The 25938-nt window shown below is 39.8% G+C and overlaps 2 protein-coding genes and 1 long non-coding RNA gene across 3 annotated transcripts in view; 2 read left to right on the top strand and 1 right to left on the bottom strand.

Annotated features, from left to right (window-relative positions):
* Positions 1 to 25938, bottom strand: part of sff (sugar-free frosting) — a gene marked incomplete in the record, with an annotated part of 664763 nt that overhangs the window by 38539 nt on the left and 600286 nt on the right. Inside the window, 4 exon segments of the mRNA XM_070089050.1 lie at positions 1022 to 1407; positions 8923 to 9141; positions 10730 to 10929; positions 19618 to 19833. Of these exon segments, the coding sequence (XP_069945151.1) occupies positions 1022 to 1407; positions 8923 to 9141; positions 10730 to 10929; positions 19618 to 19833 (1021 nt within the window).
* Positions 1 to 25938, top strand: part of LOC138853277 (uncharacterized) — a 341333-nt gene that overhangs the window by 99341 nt on the left and 216054 nt on the right. The gene's annotated exons all lie outside the window — the stretch shown is intronic.
* The window catches only part of LOC138853278 (uncharacterized), a 153100-nt gene that overhangs the window by 115951 nt on the left and 11211 nt on the right, over positions 1 to 25938 (top strand). The window lies entirely within an intron of this gene.

Raw genomic sequence — 25938 nt, 5'->3', positions numbered from 1 at the left:
AAAAGTATTAGTCAGAGGGCTGAAGATGGGTTGTTGAGGTGGTTTGGTCACTTAGAATGGAACAAAGTAGAATGACTTGGAAATGTATAAATCTGTAGGGGAAGGAAGGCAGGGTAGGGGTCGTCCTCGAAAAGGTTGGAGGGAGGGGGTAAAGGAGGTTATGTGGGCGAGGGGCTTGGATTTCCCACAATCACGCATGAGTGTGTTAGATAGTAGTGAATGGAGACGAATGGGTTTTGGGATTGACGAGCTGTTGGAGTGTGAGCAGGGTAATATTTTGTGAAGGGATTCAGGGAAACCTGTTAGCCGGACTCGAGTCCTGGAAATGGGAAGTACAATGCCTGCACTTTAAAGAAGGGGTTTGGGATACTGGCAGTTTGGAGTAACTATCTAAACTGTCGTATCTGGGCGCCTCTGCAAAGACAATGATTATGTATGAGTGATGGTGAAAGTATTGACTGATAGTGAAAGTTTTTTTCTTTCTTTTTGGGTTTTTCTTTCTTTTGAGTCACCCTGCCTCAGTGGGAGATGGTCGACGTGTTAAAAAAAAAAATCATGTGTGCACTGTATGTTCCTTTTTTAGGCTTAGCTCTATTGCTCACTTAATATATGATAATGTAAGCATTTTATCAGGCTTTTATATGCATTTGAAAGTTAAAAAGGCTACAATTCACTTTACAGCAGTAGCCCAGAATCTATCTGCTGTATAAGCAGGGCCCTCCTGTATAGGAGATGGGGGTCCCCAATTTATAAACAAAAGTTATCATGATTCACACTTATGAAGCTGAAAACATGTAATATTGATATAATTGTTTTATGAATGCTGACCTGTAGTTACAAACATGTGTGACACTATTATCCTTTCTATTTTCTAAAGAATAATAGGTTAAAGATACAAATAATTGGTTTGTAAGTTGAATTAATGGGAGATCTGCCTATCAAAAGTTGGGGACCCCCTGCAAACCCAAAAGACAGAAAGACACAGCTGACTAGAACAAAATGACAAAATGTAGTATTGTACCTTGTAATTTCCGTCTGTGGAAGCGCGGGGAGCCTAGAAAAGAATTCTTAATAGTGTTGAGGCGGGACTTCCAGTAAGGCGCAGAGTAGGGAGAACCAGGCGCAGACGGAGGGTTGCTGTCGTCGCCCGGAGTTATTGTGCATGACTGCTGGTGACTGCTGGTACTACTGACAACAGTGCTGACCCCGCTGGTACTGGTACTGGTGCTAGTGCTGGTGCTGCTATGGTGGTGGTGGTAATGTTGCTGGGAATGGTGGTGGCGGGAGGTGCGTGGTGAGGAGAGTGGGGAGGCAGTTGGTGTCACGTTGTTCGAGTGGAGGGGAGAGTGAGAGCCACTGTTGTTATTTCCAGAGCGCCGACGACTGCATGGAAGTGTGTGCGACGACCTGCAAAAAATATGTTAATCACAACATATTAATATGAAAATACATACCTCCGTATCTAAAATTTCTTCCTAAGACCAGTGTCAAAATTATTATACAATCATCTATCGCCCAACGAAAGTTACCTTAGTGGAATTTCACCTAATGACCAAAAAGCTTCCACTGAATGACCAACTAATTTGGTTGTTAACCAAATTTGCTGGATCCAAGCTTTCTGCCCAATTCCTGGAGATATTATCATAGTCTCACTTAATTTTTCCACAATATCTCGTTCAATATTGCTTTAATATGGCTTTGTTGACTTTCCTACGAAAAACTGAACAAAAAGGAGAGAGATTTGGGCATGAAGAAATTGAATAAGACTATTTTGAACATAATCCTATGGTTCATTTTCATTTAGTGTTATGCACTAAGTTAGAGAAAAATGGACCCAGCTAGAGGAAGTCAGACTGAATTCTCTATTTTTTCTTCCACTGGTTTTTGATTAGTTTCATTTATATTTTGTATATAGTCATATAGTATATGTTTAGTAAGCTTGCAATTTTTTTTTTTATAAAAATTTGTCACTAAACGTGAAATACAATGAGATACCGTAGGTTTACTTGAATTTTTTGCAATATCTTCTTAAATATTCCTCTAATCTGGCTTCTGATGACAGTCATAAGACAAGCTGAACCAAAAACCAAAAACAAAAAAGATATGAATGCTGGAATTTGAATGATACTGTTTCGAACAAAATCTTATGGTTCTTTTCTATTCCTAGTGTCATGCACCAAGTTAGGGGAAAATGGAACCAACAATTTCCTCAATGTCTTGGAGGGTAAAACCAATGCATACACCTGTCACATGGTGGTGGTAGCATTGTTGTTGCTGCTGCTGCTGCTATGGCACTGGTGCTGGTTGATGGTGATGATATTGGAAGTGGTTATTGCTGCTAATTGGAGGAAGGAGTGGGGAGGGAAGAAGAAAGAGGTCGAGAAGAGTTTAAAGGGCCATTGGAACTCTTTTTCCCAACAACAGTCAGCCTAGACATTGTCACAACCCTTCAGCCCAAAAATAACAAAAATAGATGTGATGCATCTCTGAAGATTTTATAATTTTTTCATTAGTTTTTGTGCTATGCACTCATAAAACAGATGTATAACACCACCATACCTCTACTAAACTATGGACCCATCTTTGGTAGGACTTTTATTGAAAAATTAGATTCACCTAATGTAAAAAACTCAAATTACATACAGGAAATTACCATCCCAGTCCACATCTCAAGTTATAACATGGGACCTCCTGGGAAAGTTTGATTCACTTAACGAATGATTCTTACAGTCCCTATCTCAGTAGTTAACCCTTTGACTGTTTTGGTCATATATACATGTATATGTCTTATGAGCCAATGTTTCGGACATATATATACTCAATAATTCAAGCGGCTTCAAATCAAGCAGGAGAAAGCTGGCAAGCCTACATGTGAGAGAATGGGTCTGTGTGGTCAGTGTGCACCACATAAAAAAATCCTGCAGCACGCAGTGCATAATGAGAAAAAAAAACTCCGACTGTTTTTTTGGATTAAAACGCCAACTTTGAGGTGTATTTTCGTATAGTATTTATCATTGTATTCTCGTTTTCATGGTCTTGCATGATAAAATGGAACACACATTACAGAAATAGAGATGATTTTGATTAGTTTCACGATGAAAACTACCTTGAAATTGAGCTCAAAGTAGCGGAAATGTTCGATTTTTACCAATGTTCAAGAGTAAGCAAATCACACCACACGTCCAATACATGTCAACTGGGGAGTCTAATATTCTTTCACTAGTGCACTGATATTATTTATACCATTTTTACAATAATGCAGTAGTCTGCATAACAGAAAATCTTCTTTTTTTGTATGAATAAAAAATCAAAATAGAAAGCAATAGTAATATAAGAGGGGCCTAGAGACATGACTAATGAACATAGGATATGTTATTTTAGTGCCAAGAATGTCTACATTGTTTATTCTGGACTATTTTGAAACTGGCATCTTTTTTAATTTGCGTGAAATTGGCCAAATTATAGGTCCATCACAAATCCGGCAATTAGTTATTCAGTTCCTTCAGTTATTCGGCACTAATTTTGGCTAGCATAATTTCAAATTTCCAGGGTCGCCACATCAACCTGCTGGTACTGTTTGGTGGCGCTACTTGCTGCATAAGTCATTCTAATTTCTTTTTCTCCATATGTTATAACCTGCTTACTTTTAGCCCTAGCCATGGTTCCAATGAATAAAAGAAATGCTTCTCATTATGTAAAGCACCTACACAGTACATTGGCTTTGAAGCCACTGTCAGTTGCCATGAGCTCAGTCTCGTGATGCAGGAGAATATGCTTTATTATTACACTAATATCAACACTACAGCTTATTGCCTATCACAATTGATCTAATATGACATAATAAATAATATAAATAACATAAAACATGTTCAATACTCCAGAATGAATAATATTTGGCATAATACCGAGCAGTTCGACGGAGGTATGAAGAGGATATGGTATACAAATACCATTCTCCTATCCCTGTCTTGGGGGCTTATATTAGAGAAAACGGAGTATAGCACAGGGCTAACTGTGATATACACTTATACTGCACCATAAACCTGAAACAAAAGTTATTTTCTCTATATAGATTATCACACATAGCAGCATATGTGTAGAGAACCTAGGATAACCCAAAAAAGTCAGACAATGTGGCTTATTTCTAGTACCTGGCTTGGGTTAGCCATATATGATTTTTGGTAAATATTCGATTCCCAGCCAGGGTAGAAACATTGGGAGTGTTTCTTTACACTTGTTGTCTATGTTCATCCATCAGTAAATGGGTACGTGGGTGTTAGCCGACTGGTGTGGGTGTTATCCTGGGACACTGACCTAATTTGCTTGAAATACTCTGCATAACAAGCGGCTTTCAATATAGTATGTCACTGATGTCAGCTAGGCCTGTATACCATGTACATGTATGTGTACTAAATAAAGATCTTTCAACACTTTCAACACACTGGCCATATCCCACCGAGGCGGGGTGGCCCAAAAGGAAAAACGAAAGTTTCTCCTTTTACATTTAGTAATATATACAGGAGAAGAGGTTACTAGCCCCTTGCTCCCAGCATTTTAATCGCCTCTTACAACACGCACGGCTTACAGAGGAAGAATTCTGTTCCACTTCCCCATGGAGATAAGAGGAAATAAAGAAGAAATAAAGATATTATTATTATTATTATTATTATTTTTTCAATTGTTTGCTGGGTTATCTTATTGAAACTTGGACAACGTATGATGGAAAGATACTTCTTAACGTACACCAAAAATGAAAGAAATCAGACCATAATAGCGGAGTTCATTTCTCAGCCATTAGCGGCAGCTTAGCGGTATATTTTTGTATGGTTTTTATGGTTATATTCTTGTTTTTTCAGTCTCATTTGATAGAATGAAAGATACATTACAGAAATAGATATGATTTTAATTGCTTTCATGACGAAAAGTACCTTGAAATTGAGCTCACAGTAGCGAAAATATTCTATTCTTTAGCGAAGCTCAAGAGTAAACAAATGACGTCACCATCCAATACCTCTCTGCCTGCCAGTCCAAATTCCAATACGGAGTCAAGAATGGGTTGGCATTATTTATACAATTATTACAATAATGCAGCAGTCTGCATAACAGTAAATCTATTTTTGTGTGAATAAAAATTCCAAATGGAAAGCAAGAGTAATATAAGAGGGGCCTGGAGCCATGACTAATGAACAGAGAAAATGTTATTTTAGTGCCAGGAATGTCTGCATTGTTTATTCTGGACCCTATTTTGAAATTGGCATCTGTTGAAATTTGTGTGAAATTGGCCAAATTGCCAATTTCTGACCACTATATTGGGTGGTTGAAATAAGTGAATGGGTGGTTTCTTGTACTCAGTTGACAGACTAGAAGTAAGTAAATAAGTAAGTTTATTCAGGTATACTCTAGGTAGTAGGTTGGTAAACAGCAACCGCCCAGGGAGGTACTACCGTCCTGCCAAGTGAGTGTAAAACGAAAGCCTGTAATTGTTTTACATGATGGTAGGATTGCTGGTGTCCTTTTTTTCTGTCTCATAAACGTGCAAGATTTCAGGTACGTCTTGCTACTTCTACTTACACTTAGGTCACACTACACATGCATGTACAAGCATATATATGTATATATACACATCCCTCTGGGTTTTCTTCTATTTTCTTTCTAGTTCTTGTTGTTGTTTATTTCCTCTTATCTCCATGGGGAAGTGGAACAGAATTCTTCCTCCGTAAGCCATGCGTGTTGTAAGAGGCAACTAAAATGCCAGGAGCAAGGGGCTAGTAACCCCTTCTCCCGTATAAATTACTAAATTTAAATAGAGAAACTTTCGTTTTTCTTTTTGGGCCACCCTGCCTTGGTGGGATACGGCCGGTTTGTTGAAAAAAAAAAAAAATTCAGGTATACACAAATACAGTTACAAAGATTATCATACATAGCAGTGTATGTATAGAGAACCTAGGATAACCCAAAAAAGTCAGACAAAGTGACTTGTTTCCAGTACCTGGCTTGGGCTTGCCATATATGATTTTTGGTAAATATTTTTTTCTCTCAGTTGTTTGTTGGGCTGTCTTATTGAAACTTGGGCAATGTATGATGGAAAGATGCTCCTTAACGTACAACAAAAATAAAAAAGACGGACGATAAATAAGGGAGTTCACTTCTCAGCCATTAGCTGCCTCTGCGGTATATTTTTGCATGGTTTTTATGGTTGTATTCTCGTTTTTTTTGGTCTCATTTGATAGAATGGAAGATATATTACAGAAATAGACATGATTTTGATTGCTTTGATGATGAAAAGTACCTTGAAATTGAGCTCAAAGTAGCGGAAATGTTCGATTTTTGCCGATGTTCAATGAACTTTGTGTAAGCCAAGTTGGTTAATTTTATTAAGCGTATTCTAACCTAACCACTCTGTAATCCAGCAAACTCAGTAATTCAGCACACTACAGATCCCAATGATGCCAGATTTGTTATGGAGGACCTGTACCAATTTCTGACCACTTTATTGGGTAGTTCAAATCAGTAAATGGGCAGTTTCTTGTACTCAATTGATAGAAAAAATGGAGTTCTAAAGAAATAGCTATGAGTTTGGTCAACTGGAACAACGAAATTGGCCAAAAATAGAGCTCAAAGTTGGCGAAATTGCCGATGCGTATATGTCGCCAAGACCGCTAACTTCATGGGAGCATAATTCCGTGAGTTTTCGACCAAATTTCGTACTTTTGGTATCATTACCATTGGGAAAAGATTCTCTATCATTTCACAAGAAAAAATAATTTTTTTTTTTTTTTCCAAAAATTTTTCGACATAGAATGACAGTTTCAGAAAGGGGCCTGCAACAGTCAAAGGGTTAAGAGAGGGATGGCTGTATCTGTTGTAACAGATGCTGCCTCGTGCTTACAGAGGTACAGTATTCCACTTAGTGTTTCTTCTTTTTCAGGTCACCCTGCCTTGGTGGAACAGCTGATGTGTTGACAAAAATAATAATTATTACTATTTTTATATGGAGGGTATTGGGGGCTGAGGGATTTTTGGGGAGGACTGAAGCCTCCAAGATCCATTGCATCCCTATATAGGAACAAATGAGTGTTGCAGTAGGCTTACTGACATAAGCTATGCAGGTCCTGCTCTCAATCATTTGTGTGTAGTAATGCCCCGGTTTTTGTCCTTAATCCATTCCAGAAGATCGGCTGAAATCCGAAATGGACGAAAACCGAAGCAATATTTCCCATAAGAAATAATGTAAATCTAATTAATCCATTCCAGACACCCAAAATATTAACAAAAAATACATTTTATAGAGAATAACTATAGTTTTACATACAGAAAGCAATGAGAAATAAATATAAATGACTAATTTTAATGATAAATGAACATTATATACCTTTGTTGAAGACTTGTTGGCATATGGAAGAAGGCGAGGCGGGGAGAGGGAGTTGAGGTTACTGTTTGGAAGGGGAATCCCCCTCCATAAGGACTTCAGGTATCAAAGCCCTATCCGGGGTTACTTCCCTTTTTTGTCTTTTACTGGCACTAGGACCAGCTTGAGAGTCACTGCACCCATCGCACAAAAAATTTGTCCAGAGAGGCTTGTTTCAGGCGTCTCTTTAAGATCTACCTAAAATGGGACAAGACATTGTCATTGAACATGTTGCAGACATGGCTTGCAACAGTTTTGTTAGGGTGATAATTCTCTGCAAAACTTTGCAACTCACTCCACTTCGCACACGTGTCCTTAATCACTGAAGAAGGCATATTCTCCCCTCTCTCTTCCTCTTCGTCCTCTGAAGCAATTTCCTGAGCTGCGATCTGTTGCTGTTCCAGTTGAAGATCTTGCAGCTCTTCAGCGGTTAGCTCTTCCCTGTGTTCCTCCACCAACTCTTCCACATCCCATACATCCTGGTGAGCTTGGCCACATGTACGCCACTTTCATTTTTGCTACAAGTTCTGTCTTGAATTCTATCGTGTTTCTCACCTTTACCAATGGGCTGGCACACTGAGTTTTCTTTGACCCCATGGTGGCTTATTTCACAGTCGCAAGCACAAAAAACAATGGATGAATGTGTGGAGTATGCTAACTCAACGAGAGACAGAGGCAGACTGAGTCTGGCACACATGAGAAGCAGCGGCCCAGGCAGATGTATGAAACCCGGGGGAAAATTTCGCCCAAAAAAGTGCTCAAAATCTGAACTGTACGATTTCCGTACCGGATGAAAACCAGGGGTCCACTGTATAAGTAAATATTGCTAAACCATTGTTTTCCTAATAACAAAGGAGCACTGTAGTAGGCCTACTGGCCCATGGTACTGTATATAGATCTAACTTTCATCTTTTTACTGTATGTCTTTTCAACCTAGTCAAGAAATGCTAATCTGCAAGTCTCACAAAGTATCTCTATATTTTACATGGTAAACTGAGTTCAGTTTGTTTGCCAAGAGCCTAGAATACATCTATCACATAAAGCAAGGGACATATGAATATATAGTACAAACCTGAACAATCTTTGAACATGGACTAAGGTAGCAGTTACTCTAAACAATGCAACATACATGGAGGAATTGCAATAAATAGCAAGCTGATGGGAAAGGATGGAGAAGGGGAAAGATGGGAAGAGGAAGTAAGGCAGAGGAAAGGACATGTACTGAAATAAGGTTTTAAAAAAGGCAGGACACAGGGTGACATGTCCTAAAGAAAGGTTTAAACAAAGGCAGGGCACAGGGACACATACAGGAGAAAAGTTTAAAAAAAAAAAAAAAGGCAGAACATTGAGACACATACTGAAGGGAGGTTATAAGGCAAAACATAGGGGGGCGACATACTTTAGGAAGAATATAAAAAAGCATGGCACAGAAGAAACATGACAGAGTAAAAAAAGCAGGTATGTAGAATGCACAGGGGAGGGAGATTAAAAACTGCAGGTCATGGAGGACATACTGATGGGAAAGGTTACGACGTGGGCTGATGGGCGAGCCCTCAGCAAGACGCTCGAAGTGTGACATAGTTCCATTGACAGAGCAGGTGTCCACTCTCTTGCGTGGTGGGTCAGCAGACTCTGAGCGGTATCGATGGATGATCTCATTCTCATCCTCACACGCAGGTTTCCGTCTTTTCCGGTCCAGTAGGAGGAAGTAAATGACCTTCTCTGTGTTGTGACTGAAAGAAACAACTTGTTTGTGTCAATAATTCTTTATCTCTCATTCAATGCAAAATTTTTTCTTCTTAAGAATGTCTCTGATCTACAACCTTTTAAGTATTTTGTTTGCATGTTTGTATAATGCAAGCACCTGTATGTAGGTTTCAGATTTCTGCTGTTACCAATTATTTAAGAATGTTTTTAATTTTACTCAATAGTAATATTTCAAAAACTACACAACTGCCTGTATAAGCAAACACCCATACCAATAACAAATTCAGACTGTTTGATACAGAAGAGAGGGAACAAGTAAAAATCTCTACGAATATTGATGTAAGATAACCTGACTTAACCTTGGTCAGAAAAATAATAGGCTAAATTAAGGAATCCTCAAAACAAGGGACACCACACTAATGATATAAATTTTCAATGCACTTGTAGTCTCCTGTAGCATGTTGTTCTATTCTTCCATTTCCTTTAACAGAAAGCAAGAAAGCTGAGTTATAAAACCTGAGATATTTGTTTTACTCCTCATGGAATCAGTAAATCATCTCTACTGAGATCGCCAATGCACTGTGTTCTCTCCAGAACAGTCGAGAGATGTTTCTCATTTGAAGTTTACTGGGTGAAATATAGAATAGACTAAGTGAAAGGTACAAGTGCTACAAGCACCATTAGAGTTGTGTGTCAATATCCAAGGTCTATGACCCTTCAAATTTCTACAAAAAAAAAAAAAAAAAAAAAAAAAAAAAAAAAAAAAAAAAAAAAAAAAAAAAAAAAAAAAAGCCCGAACAAAGGTTGAATACTTCAAGAAAAAACTAAGCAAGTTTCTGCAGGAGGCACAATATCTGATCAGTCAAGTTATGATGGCTATGCAGATTGTGGGCAGCAATAGCATGATTAATAAGGAAGTGATTAGCTGATTATTATATTCAGAGAAAGTACCAAACCTGTAGGGTCATACAGCACTTGGGAAATGGGAAGCTATTAGATTCAATCCAAGGAATGGAAGGACGACCACAATTCCTTGGGTCAAGAGCCTCTCACCAGCATCAAGGACCTCCTTTGAAGGGAGTCACTAATTGAGCTTGGTCTCAAGCTGGGATGCTAGAGTAGATGAACACTTTAAGCTTGTTACAGAAATCAGAAGAGTTTACCCTGGTCAATATATAATACTTATTCCTCCAAAACCCTCATGAATGCTGCCCAATACAGTTTCCGAGTTTAACCAAGTGCATCATCTGAGAAGTAACTCAAGTCAATGCTAATTAGAGCACATGCCATCAAAGCGAGGATATGAAAAATGGAAAAGCATAGAAAGATCAATATCAAGGGCAAATTTCTAAAGAATCTTAATAAAAAACTGACAATATGTTTATTTATGTCATCCTTAATGAAAGAAGGAACTGAATAAAAGCTAAAGGTGAATGGGGATGGTGGTCAATCAAATCTGAACATTAATACAAAAAATAGCTCATGACAAAAAATTATTTTCTGGAGATTATAGAATAAGCCATATATATTTCATCCTATCCACTATGATTTTGAAGATGGAAATTTTGTATAGAGACTTTAGGAGAACAAATTAAATATTAATAAGTTACCCACCAAGGATCAAGGAGGTCTAACATGACCTTATCTTTGTCCTTGAAGCAACCAAGGGAGGCCATATTCCTGATGACGTCTGGGTCGATGCTGTCCTTAGTGGGGATGATGTGAGTCTGAACCACCTCCATCATTGGTTTCTCCAGCTCCAGCTCACCCTTCCCACCCGCCACCACCCATGGGTGCTTGTTGATCTCCTCCAGCTGGGGAAAACATAAAATCAATCTAACGCATAAACTCTCCGCACAAAACAAAAATATATCCTCTACTGTACATTTGGAAATAAATTACATGGTGCTTTTGGGAGATTCTGAAGAGAATACTCAAATAACCTGCACATAGGAGAATGAAACCTATCATGACATTTCGGTTGAATTTGAACCAGTCCAAGTTGGACTGAAATGTCATAAGTTTCATTCTCTTATGTGTAGGCTGAATATGTTCCAGTCATGATATTGAGCCTTTTTATTCTTCCTTCTAAAGAGAAGCTCTAAAGGTTGGTGGATGAATTTTGGAGGGAATGTAAAACATGGAAATTAAAAGGGAACACAGAAATGAACAAAGTGGTGATGGTAACAAAAAATTTGGGTAATGGAAGATTAGATATCAGATTGGAGGAAAAGAGTATGAAGGAAGTGAATGTGTTTAACCCTTTGACTGTCGCGGCCGTATATATACGTCTTACAAGGTACCGTGTTTGACGTATATATACTCATAAATTCTAGTGGCTTCAAATCAAGCAGGAGAAAGCTGGTAGGCCCACATGTGAGAGAATGGGTCTGTGTGCACCATATAAAAAAAATCCTGGAGCACGCAGTGCATAATGAGAAAAAAAAAAACTCCTATTTTCGTATAGTATTTATGGTTGTATTCTCATTTTCTTGATCTCATTTGATAGAATGGAAAACATATTATAGAAATAGAGGTGATTTTGATTGATTTTACTATAAAAAGAACCTGGAAATGGAGCTCAAATTAGGGGAAATGTTTAATTTTTGCCAATGTTCAAAAGTAAACAAATGATGTCATTGTCCAATAAATGTCCAACTAGCCACTCTAATATGCAGTCATGAATGGGTTGATGTTATTTATACAATTATTACAGTATTGCAGTAGTCTGCATAATAGTAAGTCTTCTATTTTTTGTTTGAATAAAAATTCAAAATAGAAAGCAAGAGTAATATCAGAGGGGCCTGAAGACATGACTGATGAACAAAGAAAATGTTATTTTAGAGCCAGGAATGTCTGCATTGTTCATTCTGGACCTTATTTTGAAATTGTCATATTTTTTAATTTTCGTGAAATTGGCCAAATTGCAAATTTCTGACCACATTATTGGATAGTTGAAATCGGTAAATGGGCAGTTTCTTGTACTCAATCGATAGAAAAAAAGGAGTTCTAAAGAAATAGTTATGAGTTTGGTCGACTGGAACAATGGAATTAGCCGAAAATAGGGCTCAAAGTGGGCGAAATCGCCGATTTGTAAATATCGCCGAGGTCGCTAACTTCGCGAGAGCATAATTCTGTCAGTTTTCCATCAAATTTCGTTTTTTTTTGTGTCATTACAATCGGGAAAAGATTCTCTATCATTTCATAAGAAAATTTTTTTTTTTTTTTTTTTTTTAAATTTTGCGACACCAGGAGACACCTCAGGATTGGGGGTTGCGACAGTCAAAGGGTTAAATATGTGGGAGTAGACGTGTTGGCAGATGCGCCTATAGAAGATAAAGTGAACCATGGAATTGACGAGGGGAAAAAGGCAAGTGCTGCACTGAGGCATCTGTGGAGACAAAGAACATTATCCATGGAAGCAAAAAGGGTAATGAATGAGAGCATAGTAGTATCAGTGCTCTTTCATGGGTGTGAAACATAGGTTGTGAATGTTGCAGCAAGGAGACTGGAGGCAGTGGAGATGTCTTGTCTCAGGGCAATGTGTGGTGTGAATATTATGCAGAGAATTCCTAGTTTTGGGGATTAGGAGGAGGTGCGGGGTTACTAAAACTATTATCCAGAGGGCCAAAAAGGGACTGCTGAGATTAGTGAGACATTTAGAGAGCATGGAACAAAATAGGATGACTTGAAGGGCGGATAAATCTACAGTGGAGGGAATACGGGCAGGGGCTGTCCCAAGAAAAGTTGGAGGAGGGGGGTAAAGAAGGCTTTGTGTGCGAGGGGTTTGGACATCCAATAAGCATGTGTGTGAGAGCGTTAGACAGGAGTCAGTAGAGGCATGTGGTTTTTATGACTTGAAAAGCTGTTGGAGTATGAGCAAGGTAACATTTATGAAGGGATTCATGGAAACTGGTTAGCTGAACTTGAGTCCTGGAGGTGGGAAGTACAGTGCCTGCACTCTGGAGGGGTGGGGATATTTGCAGTTTTGAACTGTAGTATCAGAGTCCCTCTGGCAAGACAGTGATGGAGTGAGTGGTGGATTTTTTTTTTTTTTTTTTTGGGGGGAGGGGTTACCCTGCCTTGGTTAGAGAATGTCAGTTTGTTAAAAAAAATCTTCCAGCAAGTTAGTAATGGTATATAAATTAGTAACATTATCCAGTCAAGCACTGATCTTTGCAGCACCCCACTGGTGACACTATCTTATGAGATCATTTTACCTCTTATCAAAGTTTCCCTTTTCCTTTGAGGCATAAAATCTCTCCTCCATTAAAATGGTTTGCCTTTTTTATTTCTATGTTTTACAGTTTCCAAATTAATTATTCATGAGGCAGACTATATTAAACTTTCTCAGTCTGTATAAACAAAATCTGCTTACACTTTTTTCATGAATAAATTGTGACTGTCAAGTAGCTTAACATGGTAGATTTGATACAAAGAAGTTTGCTGATGGAAAAGAGAACTATGTGTTAGTGAGTAGTTGTTTTTGCTCATTAAGTTCTTGATGTTTCTCTAATGGTTTTATCAAATATTTCCACAATAATGCTTGATAATGAGACAGTGAGTGCTAAGTACTATATGTCTGCTCATTTAACATTCCTTTGTGAAAATCTCAAAGCTTTCAACTGGAAAAATAAGTTCCTTTGCACATTCTTTTTAAGACCTGTTGTGCTATTCTGTCTGGTTATGTTGCTTATTTCTTGCCAACATCTCGTAGAAGCTTCTTTGCCTCCTGTCTGGATACCTTCATGTCCCCAAATTCACTCAGTTAAATAAGTTTATTCAGGTACAGGTACACACAAATACAGTTAAATAAATTATCATACATAGCAGCATATGTGATGATTACCTAGGATAACCTAAAAAAAGTCAGTGGCTTATTTCCATTTGGGGTTTAGATCTGCAAAGAGCATTCTCTTCTGTAAGCCTAAATGAATACCAGGTATAGTTGGGCATGGTAGCATGTGTGTAGCTGAATGACTTGCATGGGCTTAGCACATCACTAAAATACTATTTGCAATTTCATATTTAGTACAGGTCTCCCTCAACATTCGCTAGGGTTAGGGGATCAAGAGCCTCGCGAATGTTGAAAAATCGTGAATGTTTGGTGCCCCAAAATATTGTAGGGAAATATAATACAATACTGCTTCCTTAACTTGTTAAACCATGAGCAATCATAAAATACATGAAAACGTCGTAAATTGTACTAAATACATACATGTTATGGTTTAATAACATGTATGTTATTAAATACCACTGCCTCCACCACTGCCTCCACCACTGCCTCCACCACTGCCTCCACCAATGCCTCCACCACTTCCTCAACCACTGCGAGTCCCTACTACCCTCCCTCCGACCCCGCAACTGGCAGCCAGCCCTCCCACCACTCAGTGTGGTGAGTGTTTTGTTTGTTCATTATTTGCTATTAAACTACAGTATAAATAATGTAAACACATTCATGACTGCATATTGGATGGCTATTTGGACAGGTATTGGACGGTTACATCTTGTGTTTACTCTTGAACACAGCAAAGAATCAAACATTTCTGCTACTGCTAATAATAACAATAGTAATAATAATAATAATAATAATAATAATAATAATAATAATAATAATAATAAATGCGATAGAATTGAAGAAGGAAATTGTACAAAAATACGAGGGAGTGGTTGACACATCGTCAGTGTGGCTTTGTTTATGCTGGAGTGAGCATTAGTCTCTGTGCTCTTCCAAACATTTCACAATAATTCACTGTGTTTGGTGCTTGTAGATTGAGTGCGACTGGAATGGTAGAGGCAGTGGTTGAGGAAGCGGTTGAGGCAGTGGGTGAGGCAGTGGGTGAGGCAGTGGGTGAGGTAGTGGGTGAGGCAGTGGTTGAGGCAGCGGTTGAGGCAGTGGTTGAGGAAGCGGTTGAGGCGCTGGTAGGGGCAGTGGTTTAGGCAGGGGTTGAGGCAGCGGTTGAGGCAATGGTGGAGGCAGCAGTTGAGGCAGTGGTATTTAATAACATGTTATAAATAATAATAATACATATTATTAACATTTATTATTATTATTATTATTATTATTATTAACATGTATGTTATTAAATACCACTGCCTCAACCACTGCCTCATCCGCTGTCTCACCCACTGCCTCAACTGCTGCCTCGCCCACTGCCTCACCCACTGCCTCAACCACTGTCTCACCCACTGCCTCACCCACTGCCTCAACCACTGCCTCAACTGCTGTCTCACCCACTGCCTCAACCGCTGCCTCGCCCACTGCCTCACCCACTGCCTCAACCACTGCCTCACCCACTGTCTCACCCACTGCCTCACCCACTGCCTCAACCGCTGCCTCGCCCACTGCCTCACCCACTGCCTCAACTGCTGCCTCGCCCACTGCCTCACCCACTGCCTCAACCACTGCCTCACCCGCTGTCTCACCCACTGCCTCACCCACTGCCTCAACTGCTGCCTTGCCCACTGCCTCACCCACTGCCTCAACCGCTTCCTCAACCACTGCCTCTACCACTCCAGTCGCACTCAATCTACAAGCACCAAACACAATGAATTATTGTGAAATGTTTGGAAAAGCACGGAGACTAATGCTCACTCCAGCATAAACAAAGCCACACTGACGATGTGTCAACCACTCCCTCGCATTTTTGTACAAGTTCCTTCTTCAATTCTATCGCATTTATTATTATTATTATTATTATTATTATTACTATTGTTATTATTAGCAGTAGCAGAAATGTTTGATTCTTTGCTGTGTTCAAGAGTAAACACATGATGTCACCGTCCAACACCTGTCCAAATAGTCATTCCAATATGCAGTCATGAATGGGTTTACATTATTTATACTGTAGTTTAATGGCAAATAATGAACAAACAAAACACTCGCCACACTGGTGGGAGGGCTGGCTGCCAGTTGCAGGGGTCGAAGGGAGGGTAGTAGGGACTCGCAGGTGGCAGGAAACTTAAATATGATTTGGCGGCTGGGAATTTGGAGGCTGGGAATTTGTCAGTTGGGAATTCGCGAATGTGTGAAGCCCGTGAAAGTTGAAAATGCGAATGTTGAGGGAGACCTGTATCTTGCACACCTCTTAAACTTGAATAAAAGACTAGGTTTCAGCTTGCTCCTATTCACTATTCAGCTTTCATAGTTTCCTTCTTAATTGTTTGTTACCTTTGTACATTAATTTCTGGCTTGTCTGAATCTCTCTCTCAGGTCCCTAGGTCTACCACACTGTTCGTAATTGTTATAGGTTTCTTCAAGGGTCTCCAGCATCTTTTGCATGACTATCTACATATAAGTATAGAGTTAAGCTTGTGGTATCCTATCTTAGGTATTTAATGTAATTTGTTTATTCAGTATTGATACAGATGCTGTATTTTGGTATTAGACTTAACCCTTAAACTGTCCAACTGTAGATCTACGCTCACTCGTGTAGCGCTTCGAATATTTTAAAAACTAATTTTTTTTTTAAATGAAGAGTGCATTTTTATAAATGTTATAGGATAAAAAATTTTTTTAGGGCCAATACTTACCAAAATATAAGCCTGTGAAGTTCTTGCTAAATGATGAGGTGTCGGCAACTTGGAGTACTGCCGCTTGCAGCAACAATAAACATTTATCGTTTTTTCCAATTCTTTTCTATTTTTTTGTTGTTTTCATGTCATGATAATAATGTTTTGTTGCAGATCTTTTGATTAGATATCCAATTCTTGTTGAGACCCAAATGTTTGGTACTAAATTGGTATAATCATACTGTCACAAGCACACATATTCACACTGATAGATGAATTTGTATGCCTGGTTCAATCACATACTATTGTTTATATATATATATATATATATATATATATATATATATATATATATATATATATACACACAAGGTATTTACAGGTCCCATTTATATTTCTAGAAGTCCACCTCTGTATGATACTCCAAGAAGCATGGATCCATACAGAGTGCCACCCCACATTGCTGACACATGAATCATGTGCCTTTTCGCACTTGAGGTCGCTGTGTAGTGTAAGCACACACAACACTTTTTCTGAGAGTACTTCTTCTTTGGAGTAGATGGTATTGGTATCAGGCAGTGACAGGGATTATTCGGTTGGGCACTTCCCTCTCTTCTTGTGGGGTGACAGGTCGCTGTTGTGGGGTGACAGATCACTGTGGAGTGACAGGTATAGGTGTGGTACCATACTTTTTCGTATTCTGCTTGATGACATTGAGGGTGAATTCCGCATATTGTTGTTACTTCCCTGTCTTTATTTTGTACACGTTGAAGGCAATGAGCACTGCAATGTCCACAAGGTGGAAAAACACTTTTATATGCCACTTGCGACTCCTATGCACACAGTCAACAAACCCTATCATGTCACACTTGTCGACTAGTCGCATATTGTTCATATAGTTGATGATCGGAGCTGGCTTTACAATAGGTTCATTGCTGTGCTTGCTCAGTCTGTTTGTACCATCTCATTTTGGTGGATGGCTGACAGCAACGTCACATCCCGTTTGTCATGCCACATCAGTGCCATGATGTCATTGGTATGAAATGCTTGCACTACACTTCCTCCAGTGAACCTTGGCATGTGTTTTCTACTTCTTCTCACTGTTCCACATATATCAGTATTGTTCACACATAGGAAATCATTGAGCATAGGGTTTGTACACCAGTTGTCTGTGAACAATGTATGACCCTTGCAAAGGTATGGCTGCATCAACTTGCGAACATCCCCAGAAATGCCCAACGTGTGCCTGGTATCGTCGAGTGTGTTTTTCCCTGTGTAGGTAATGACATCCAACACAAGACCAGTCTCACAGTCACACATAGCAAAGAGTTTTATATCAAAGCGATTGCTTGGTATATATTGTTTGAGTGACAGTCGTCCCTTTTATCCATTCAAGAACAATGTTCTTGAATGGATAAAAGTAGACACTGATTTTTTGCTTCAGATACATAAATAACTCCCTGATTTTGTATAGGAGGTCATTTCAGTTTGGCATATTCCTGTGTGAGAAGTGCAACATTCATAGCAACAGAGTGAATCTGTTAAAGGGAAGGAGGTCACTGAAGTATTGATGAAGTGGTCTGTAGACCAGTAGTGTGCTATATTGTTCTTATACGTGTGTGGCATAAGCATCATAGTACCAAGGAATAAATACATTTCCGCCACAGTTGTATCTTTCCACCTGCGCAGCCATGACGATTCTGAAACATCTATGTGGCCCGCTGTATACCGGTAGTACATGTTGGTCTGGGTAACAATCAGGTTCATTATCAGTTCATCAAAGTATAGTTGAAAATAGTCTAACTCTGTAGACTCATTTGTGATGGGACAGTGTGGCATGATACCACTTCCACTGGCATCAAAACTGAAAGGATACAGCATGAATGGTGTACTTTCTGTCCAGTTCCATTCATGGTCACATGGTGCAGGGTGGACCTGTGGCATGGGGTGTGGGGGAGCAGGAGGAGGGATAGGAGTGGAGGCAGCACATGTTTGAGAGGGTGCCGGGCAGTCCTTTGTCTGCCCACCTACCGCACTATGAGGTACAGGCCCCATGCCACCAACCTCCTCTTCCTCCATCCCAGCATGTTCACCTTCATGATCACTATCACTAGCTGGGGTTTTGGATCGTGACCTGCCATGACCCTTGCCGCCGACTGCATATGGCACACTGCCTGAACGTAGGTTACACCGCCTAAAAGTACATTTCACTGGGGAATAATGATAATCACTGTCACTCGACGAATCCTCTACGGGCATAAAATCGATTTTATCGTCGTCACTTATATCACTTTCACTATCATCAACATTATAACACTTGGAAAATGATAATCTCCTCTTGCGGAGTTGCCTTTGGGTAGTAACACTAGCCACCCCAGAGGTACTGGGCTGAAGGTTTGGTATAGCCACACTGGCCACCCCAGAGGTGATGGGGTGAGGGTCATCTGGGTTATCATCAACAGTTTCACTAATTTCTTGAATGTTAGTGGCTATATCGTTGTCAAATTCACTAACCTTGCATTCTGTTACACTTTCTGAGAATAGCAGAGTGTTAATACAACGAGGCGTGAGTGAATCACTGTGCACACTTAGGGCGAAGACCCATTCTCTCATGTCTAGGAGACTCAGGCCTATTGCGCCAAATTTGCAGGAATGAAAAATAAAATGTAGATCTATGTTCGGAGTGCTATGCGTGCAAACGTAGATCTACGTTTGGACAGTTTAAGGGTTAAATTTACAGAAAACAGTATTTTTTTAACTTGTCAATAATTTTTTTTTATATGAGGTGTGTGTCTGGTGATCTTGATTTGATAATGTCAGAGGCTGACAGTACTGTAAGATTCCTGTTAGAATTTAAAAAAAAAAAAAAAAAAACTGAGAGAAAATTTTGATGGGATGCCAGTTATTAGTTTAAAGATTCCATTTTTTAAAAAAAAGTAAGGTTGCTTTTGTTCAGTTTTAGGTGTAGGTGTGAGCACAGGTAGGCTCACCGTGAAGCGCTTCTCTGGGTTGACCTCAATCATGCCTCTGAGCAAGTCCTGGCAGTCTGGAGGGACAAAGTGTGGAATGTGGAATACACCCCTCTTGACTTTCTCCAGCAATTGGCGTAGGTTGTCATCATCGAAGGGCAACGCTCCCACTAGAAGGGCATATAGTATCACCCCACATGACCACACGTCCGCTCTTCGACCATCGTACTTCTCACCCTAAGAGAAAAATAATGTTCTCATTAAAAACCATATAAGTATATATAATTTTAATAGTTTAAAAAAAAAAGTATTCACTCTGATTTGTACATGCAGCATCTACAATATATATGTCTGTTGCTGAGAAATCTCAAATTCACTATTTATAAGTACGATCAACTCTAAGGCATTTTAATTACAGCCTCTCCTCACTTAACGACAAAGCTCCATTCCTAAGACCACGTCGGTAAACGAATTCGTCGCTAAGTGAGGAGCATACTATACTGGTAGTGGGCTTGTGCCATGTTTGATACTGTTTTAATGTCGCCTTTGCACCATTTATAACATTTCTGGTATATTTTTAAATGTTTATACAGTACTGTACTGTATATTGTAATAAACAGAATAGAAGAAATCAGCTCTAATATACATTATTTAGGTATGCATACTGGTCAGAGAGCCCATCGGAAGTCTGAGGCATTGGTAAACAAGTATGTCGCTAAGTGAGGAGAGGCTGTACTTTTATTTATTTATTTTGACTAAAAATTAAACAGTATATTATGTGACTCAAATACAGGTACAGTGGGCCCTCAGTTAACGATGCTATCAGATAGCGATAAAATCGGATACTGATGCGTTTTTGCGTCAAAATATTGGCTCGGCTAACGATGAAAAACTTGGTTAAGGACATTCGTCCTGAATGTGTCCGCGCGGCCTGAGCCTATGTACAAGGTAGTGTGCCATTGTTTACAAGCCGGGGAGGACTATTCCAGGCATACATGCGATATATTTTGTATTATTCCATTGTTTTTAGTGCTTGTAACTGCTAATTAACCCTTTGACTGTCGAAAGGCCCAATCCTGAAGTGTCTCCTGGTGTCGCAAAATATTAGAAAAAAAAAAAAAGATTTTCTTATGAAAATGTTAAGAATATTTTTCTGATTGTTTTAGTCCCCAAAAAAAAGTTTTTCCCATCAGTACTTACCGAGATATAGAGGCGTGAAGTTTGCAGAAAATGAGCTGCGTATGGCAACAATGGCGACTGCCGCTCACCCGGTAAACTTTGGTTTACTTTTATTTGACGGTCTCTTGTTTTTTTCACTATTTTATTTTTTCACATAACTTTTGTGGCCTGTGAGAACAAAGTATGGTGCAATGTTCATATATACATTCGTTGAATGTAACACAATTACGTATAGCAAAAACACTAGTATCATCATAATGTTCATAAAACTTGTTTACACAAACAAACAATATAAAATTTTTTTTATTACGATTGTTCTATAATATATATACATATGTACAATCACTGGACACTTTTCTAAAACGGCTGCAGCTTGTGGAATTCTTTGAAACATGGGTATAAGCACATAAAACACATAAAACGAGTGTCTCTGCATTTTTGTGGGCGTTTTGTGGTATGTCCACAGGCAAAACACCTCTTCTGAGCATTTTTCTCGAGAGTAGTAGTGATCACCAGGCTTCAGACGAGAAGACACGTGTTGATAATTTCGTGGGCGCTGGTCTATTGCAAGTGTTGTTCCTTGGTACAACTTGAATATTATTTGTCTGATGACTGACAAACAAAATTCACCATATTTGGGTTTGTTGTTGGTCTTCAACTTATACATAGTATAAGCATTCAGCATGGAAATGTCAAGAAGATGGAAAAAGAGTTTTATGTACCACTTATAACTCTTGCGAACACAATCAGCAAACCCAATCTGCATGTCACATTTGTCCACTAAGTGTATATTGAGGTTGTAATCCATCACAGCTGCAGGTTTTACAAGGGGTTCATTGGTCTCTCTATTCTGCTTGCCACTGTCTACCATTTCGTGTCGGTGAACTGATGTCAACAGTGTGACATCACGTTTGTCATGCCACCAAAATGCTATGATGTCATTGGCAGCAAACACCTGCACCTCACCTCTACGACTGCCAGCATCGAGCCTAGGCATATGCTTACGATTTCCACGCACTGTGCCACACACATCTGTCATGTTCACTCGCATCACTGAGTAAAGGGCTTGTGTACCAGTTGTCAGTACAGTGGAACCTCAAAAATCAAACTTAATCCATTCCAGGAGCTAGTTCTAAATTCGAAAAGTCTGAAATTCGAAGCAATATTTCCCATAAGAAATAATGGAAATACAATTAATCCATTCCAGAAACCCAAAAATATTCACACAAAAAATGCATTTTATAGAGATTAATTACAGTTTTACATACAACAAATACTATAGTTTTTAATTATACTATGTATAGTAATACATATAAAATAACATTTTTACTTATCTTTATTGAAGATTGGTGATGGCATCTGGAAGATAGGGAGGAGGAGAGAGGGAGTTGGGGTTAGTGTTTGGAAGGAGAATCCCCCTCCATGAGGACTTCAGGTAAAGCCCTCTCTGGGGTTACTTCCCTTCTCTGTCTTTTAATGCCACTAGGACCAGCTTGAGAGTCACTGGACCCCTGTCTCACAAAATAACTGTCCACAGTCCTCTGTTTCTGGTGCCTCTTTAACATTTCCCAAAAATGGGACATGGTTCTGTCACTGAACTTGTTGCAAAGATGGCTTGTTTCAGCTTGCTCAGGGTGGTACTTCTGCACAAACATTTGGACATCATTCCACTTGGCACAAATCTCCTTAATCTTTGAAGAAGGCACCTCATCCACTCCCTATATTAACACCTTTCACAACATCAGCTTCCTTGATTTGTTCCTTCTTTGACAGGATAGAACCGATGGTCGACTTGTTTTTCCCATACATCCTGGCAAGCTCAACAAGTCTCACACCACTCTCATACTTCTGTATTATTTCCTTCTTCACATCTATGGTGTTTCTCACTTTCTTTACCACAGGGGTACCACTAGCAAGTTTCTTTGGGTTCATGGCAGCTTATTTCACAGTCCCACAAGCACTAAGCACAACGAAATAATCGTAAAATGCGTGAATGAGAGCGCAGGTTAGTGTTCACTCAAGCATAAACAAAGCTAGACTGCTCACGGCGCCTGTGCGGGGACGTGGACAGAGCGGGCGGCAGACAGGTCCCGTACCTGGTGGTCCGAAAATAGGGGCGCGTTCGATAATAGGGACACAGTTTGTCCGAAAAAATGGTCCTATTTTCGAAACGTTCGATATGTGATACGTTCGATTTTTGAGGTTCCACTGTATATAAAATATGCCCCTTACCAAGATATGATTCTATCATTGTTCTAACCACATCACCAGAGATACTCAGTAGCTTCCTGGTATCTTGCAATGTTTTACTGCCAGTGTACACAATTATATCCAAAACTAGACCAGTTTTGCAACCACACAGAACAAATAACTTTATACCAAAGCGTTTCCTCTTGCTTGGTATATACTACTTGAATGAGAGTCTTCCTTTGAACAAAATCAAAGACTCATCAATAACAAGCTTCCTGAAGGGATAAAAATACATAGAGCACTTTTGTTTCAGGTACATAAACACATTTCTGATCTTTTATAACCTGTCGCTTCTGTCAGGCCTTGTTTTGTCTGAAAAGTGTAGCATACGTAACAGTAGCACAAATCTATTCACTGGTATAATGTCACTGAAAGCTGGGGTTGAAATCAGGCGGTCTGTCGACCAGTATGTTTTGATAGTGTGCTTATACACGTGGCATAAGCATTATTGTGGCAAAGAACAGATACACCTCTGCCACAGTTGTGTCCTTCCACTGGTGTAGGCGTGATCTTGGTGAAAGAATTGTTTGCCATGGTGTACTCAAAGTATGTACAGTGGACCCCCGGTATTCAATGGCATCGGTATTCGATAAATCCGGTATTTGATGCATTATATCGCAAAAAAATTGCCTCGGTATTCGATTGAAAACCCGGTATTCGATACGATTCGTACGAGTGTCCACATGTGGCCTGAACTGCCCCGTGTGTGCCAGTGTTTACAAGCCAGCCAGTGTGCGCGCATCTAAGGATACATTCGGTACATTCCATATTACCCATATTATCACTGTGTTTGGTGCTTGTTTCTGCAAAATAAGTCACCATGGGCCCCAAGAAAGCTTCTAGTGCCAACCCTTCGAGAAAAAAGGCGCTAATGACTTATGAAATGAAGAAAGTGATAATTGCAAAGTACGAAAGTGGAGTGAGTGTGTCGGAGCTGGTTAGGTTGTATAATAAACCCCAATCAACCATCTCTACTATAGTGACCAGGAAAATGGCAATCAAGGACAATGTTGTGAAACACTTTAGGAATGTCATAAAGGAACGGGAGGTACAGGCCACTATGGACAGATATGTTGTGCGACAGAAATCCAGTGACTCTCAAGCTGGTCCTAGTGGCATTAAAAGAAGAAGGGAAGTAACCCCGGAAAAGGACTTGCTACCTCAAGTCCTAATGGAAGGGGATTCCCCTTCTAAACACTAACACCTCTCCCCTCCTCCCATCCCATCAATCATCACCAGGTCTTCATTAAAGGTAAGTGTCAATTATTTTATTGTTATTGTAATTATTCTATTGCATTAAACTTAATATTTCATGTAGTAAAATTTTTTTTTTTTCATACTTTTGGGTGTCTTGCACGGATTAATTTGATTTCCATTATTTCTTATGAGGAAAATTGATTCGGTTTTCGATATTTTCGGTATTCGATGAGCTCTCAGGAACGGATTAATATCGAATACCGGGGGTCCACTGTATTGCTTTCCCTGACAATAATGTCCATCAGGGATTCACCGAAGAACAACTGAAAGCATTCCAGTTCAGTGGCATTGTTCCCAAGTGTACATGATGGCCGTATTCCACTTTGTGTTTCATCAAAGTCACGGGGACTGGGAACAAACTCGTCACCTTGCTGCCAATTCCAGATGCGGTCAGCTGGTGGGTTCTGGATATTGAAACGTGGTTGTGGAGGTTGTAGTTGTGATTGTTGTGGGAGTGTGGGGTTGGGTGAGGCTGGTTGTAATTGTGCAGAGTCAGCAGCGTCGGTAGTAGCGTGGCCCGCTGCTGGTGCCACATGACTCATGCCACCATCACTATCACCACCACCGCCTGCTGCCTCACTCACATCATTCATACCCATCGTAACAATGTCGTCATCTTCATTATCAGGTCATGGTGTAGGGCCATGGGATTTGCTCCAAGATTTACTCCTTCCCCTTGGAACAGCATATGGCACACTAACAGACCTCAAGAGACGTCATATATACTGCCGCTTCACTGGGGAATATTCACCCTCACTCCCACAACTAGAACTGCTTTCAATAGCTTTCAAATCACTATCACTATCACTTTCACTGCTCACATCTGAGTCTTGTACATGGGCAAATAGTTTCCAATTTCGTTCTGGTACAGGTGAACATGAACGAGCCGGCCCAGCACCAGAGGTGGAAGGTTGTGGGCTATTTGGGTTTTCATCACTAATTACGTTATCCTGGGCACTGTTTTCGGTCACACCCACTTGAAAACCATGGAATTCACTTTCACTGACACTTCCATCGCTGTTAGAGCTATCACTTGGGAACAAAAGACCTCCAATCCGCCAAGGAGTGAGGAACTTCTTACGAGGCATGATGAAAATGGCAACCAACATAGCGTTCCCACAATGCACCGCTGAGTCCCAGATTTTTTTCATAGGGTGCACACCCACCACTCAGACCCATTCTCTCTCATGTAGGCCTACCAGCCGTCTCCCACTTGATTTGAAGCCGCTAGAATTTATGCGTATAGATATGTCAAACACGGTATCTCGTAAGATGTATATATACGACTGAAACAGTCAGGGGGTTAAGCCACCATGGGCCCAAAGAAAGTTTTTAGTGCCAGCCCTGTGATAAAGAAGGAAAGAAACACAATAAAATTCAAGAAAAAACTCGTAGCAAAGTACCAAAGTGGAGGAGGAAGAGAGAGGGGAGAATGTGCCTTCTGCAGTGATTCAGTGATTCTATGATATGTATGATACTAAAGCAGCAGGTATTGATAAAGGCTATAGTGCCAGCCAGCGATAAAGTGTAGAATTAACAGTGTAGCAAGTAAGTTAAGCGAGTAAGCGATAGAAAAACAACACGAAAGTAACTCTCCAATGCTGTTGGATGTGTATCGGGCAGCTGAATATACACCAGCTTGCTATCTTCCACCAC

Source organism: Cherax quadricarinatus, chromosome 27, assembly GCF_038502225.1.
Source record: "Cherax quadricarinatus isolate ZL_2023a chromosome 27, ASM3850222v1, whole genome shotgun sequence".
In the NCBI taxonomy this organism is placed as follows: domain Eukaryota; kingdom Metazoa; phylum Arthropoda; class Malacostraca; order Decapoda; family Parastacidae; genus Cherax; species Cherax quadricarinatus.
This window is presented reverse-complemented; position numbering and strand designations above follow the sequence as displayed.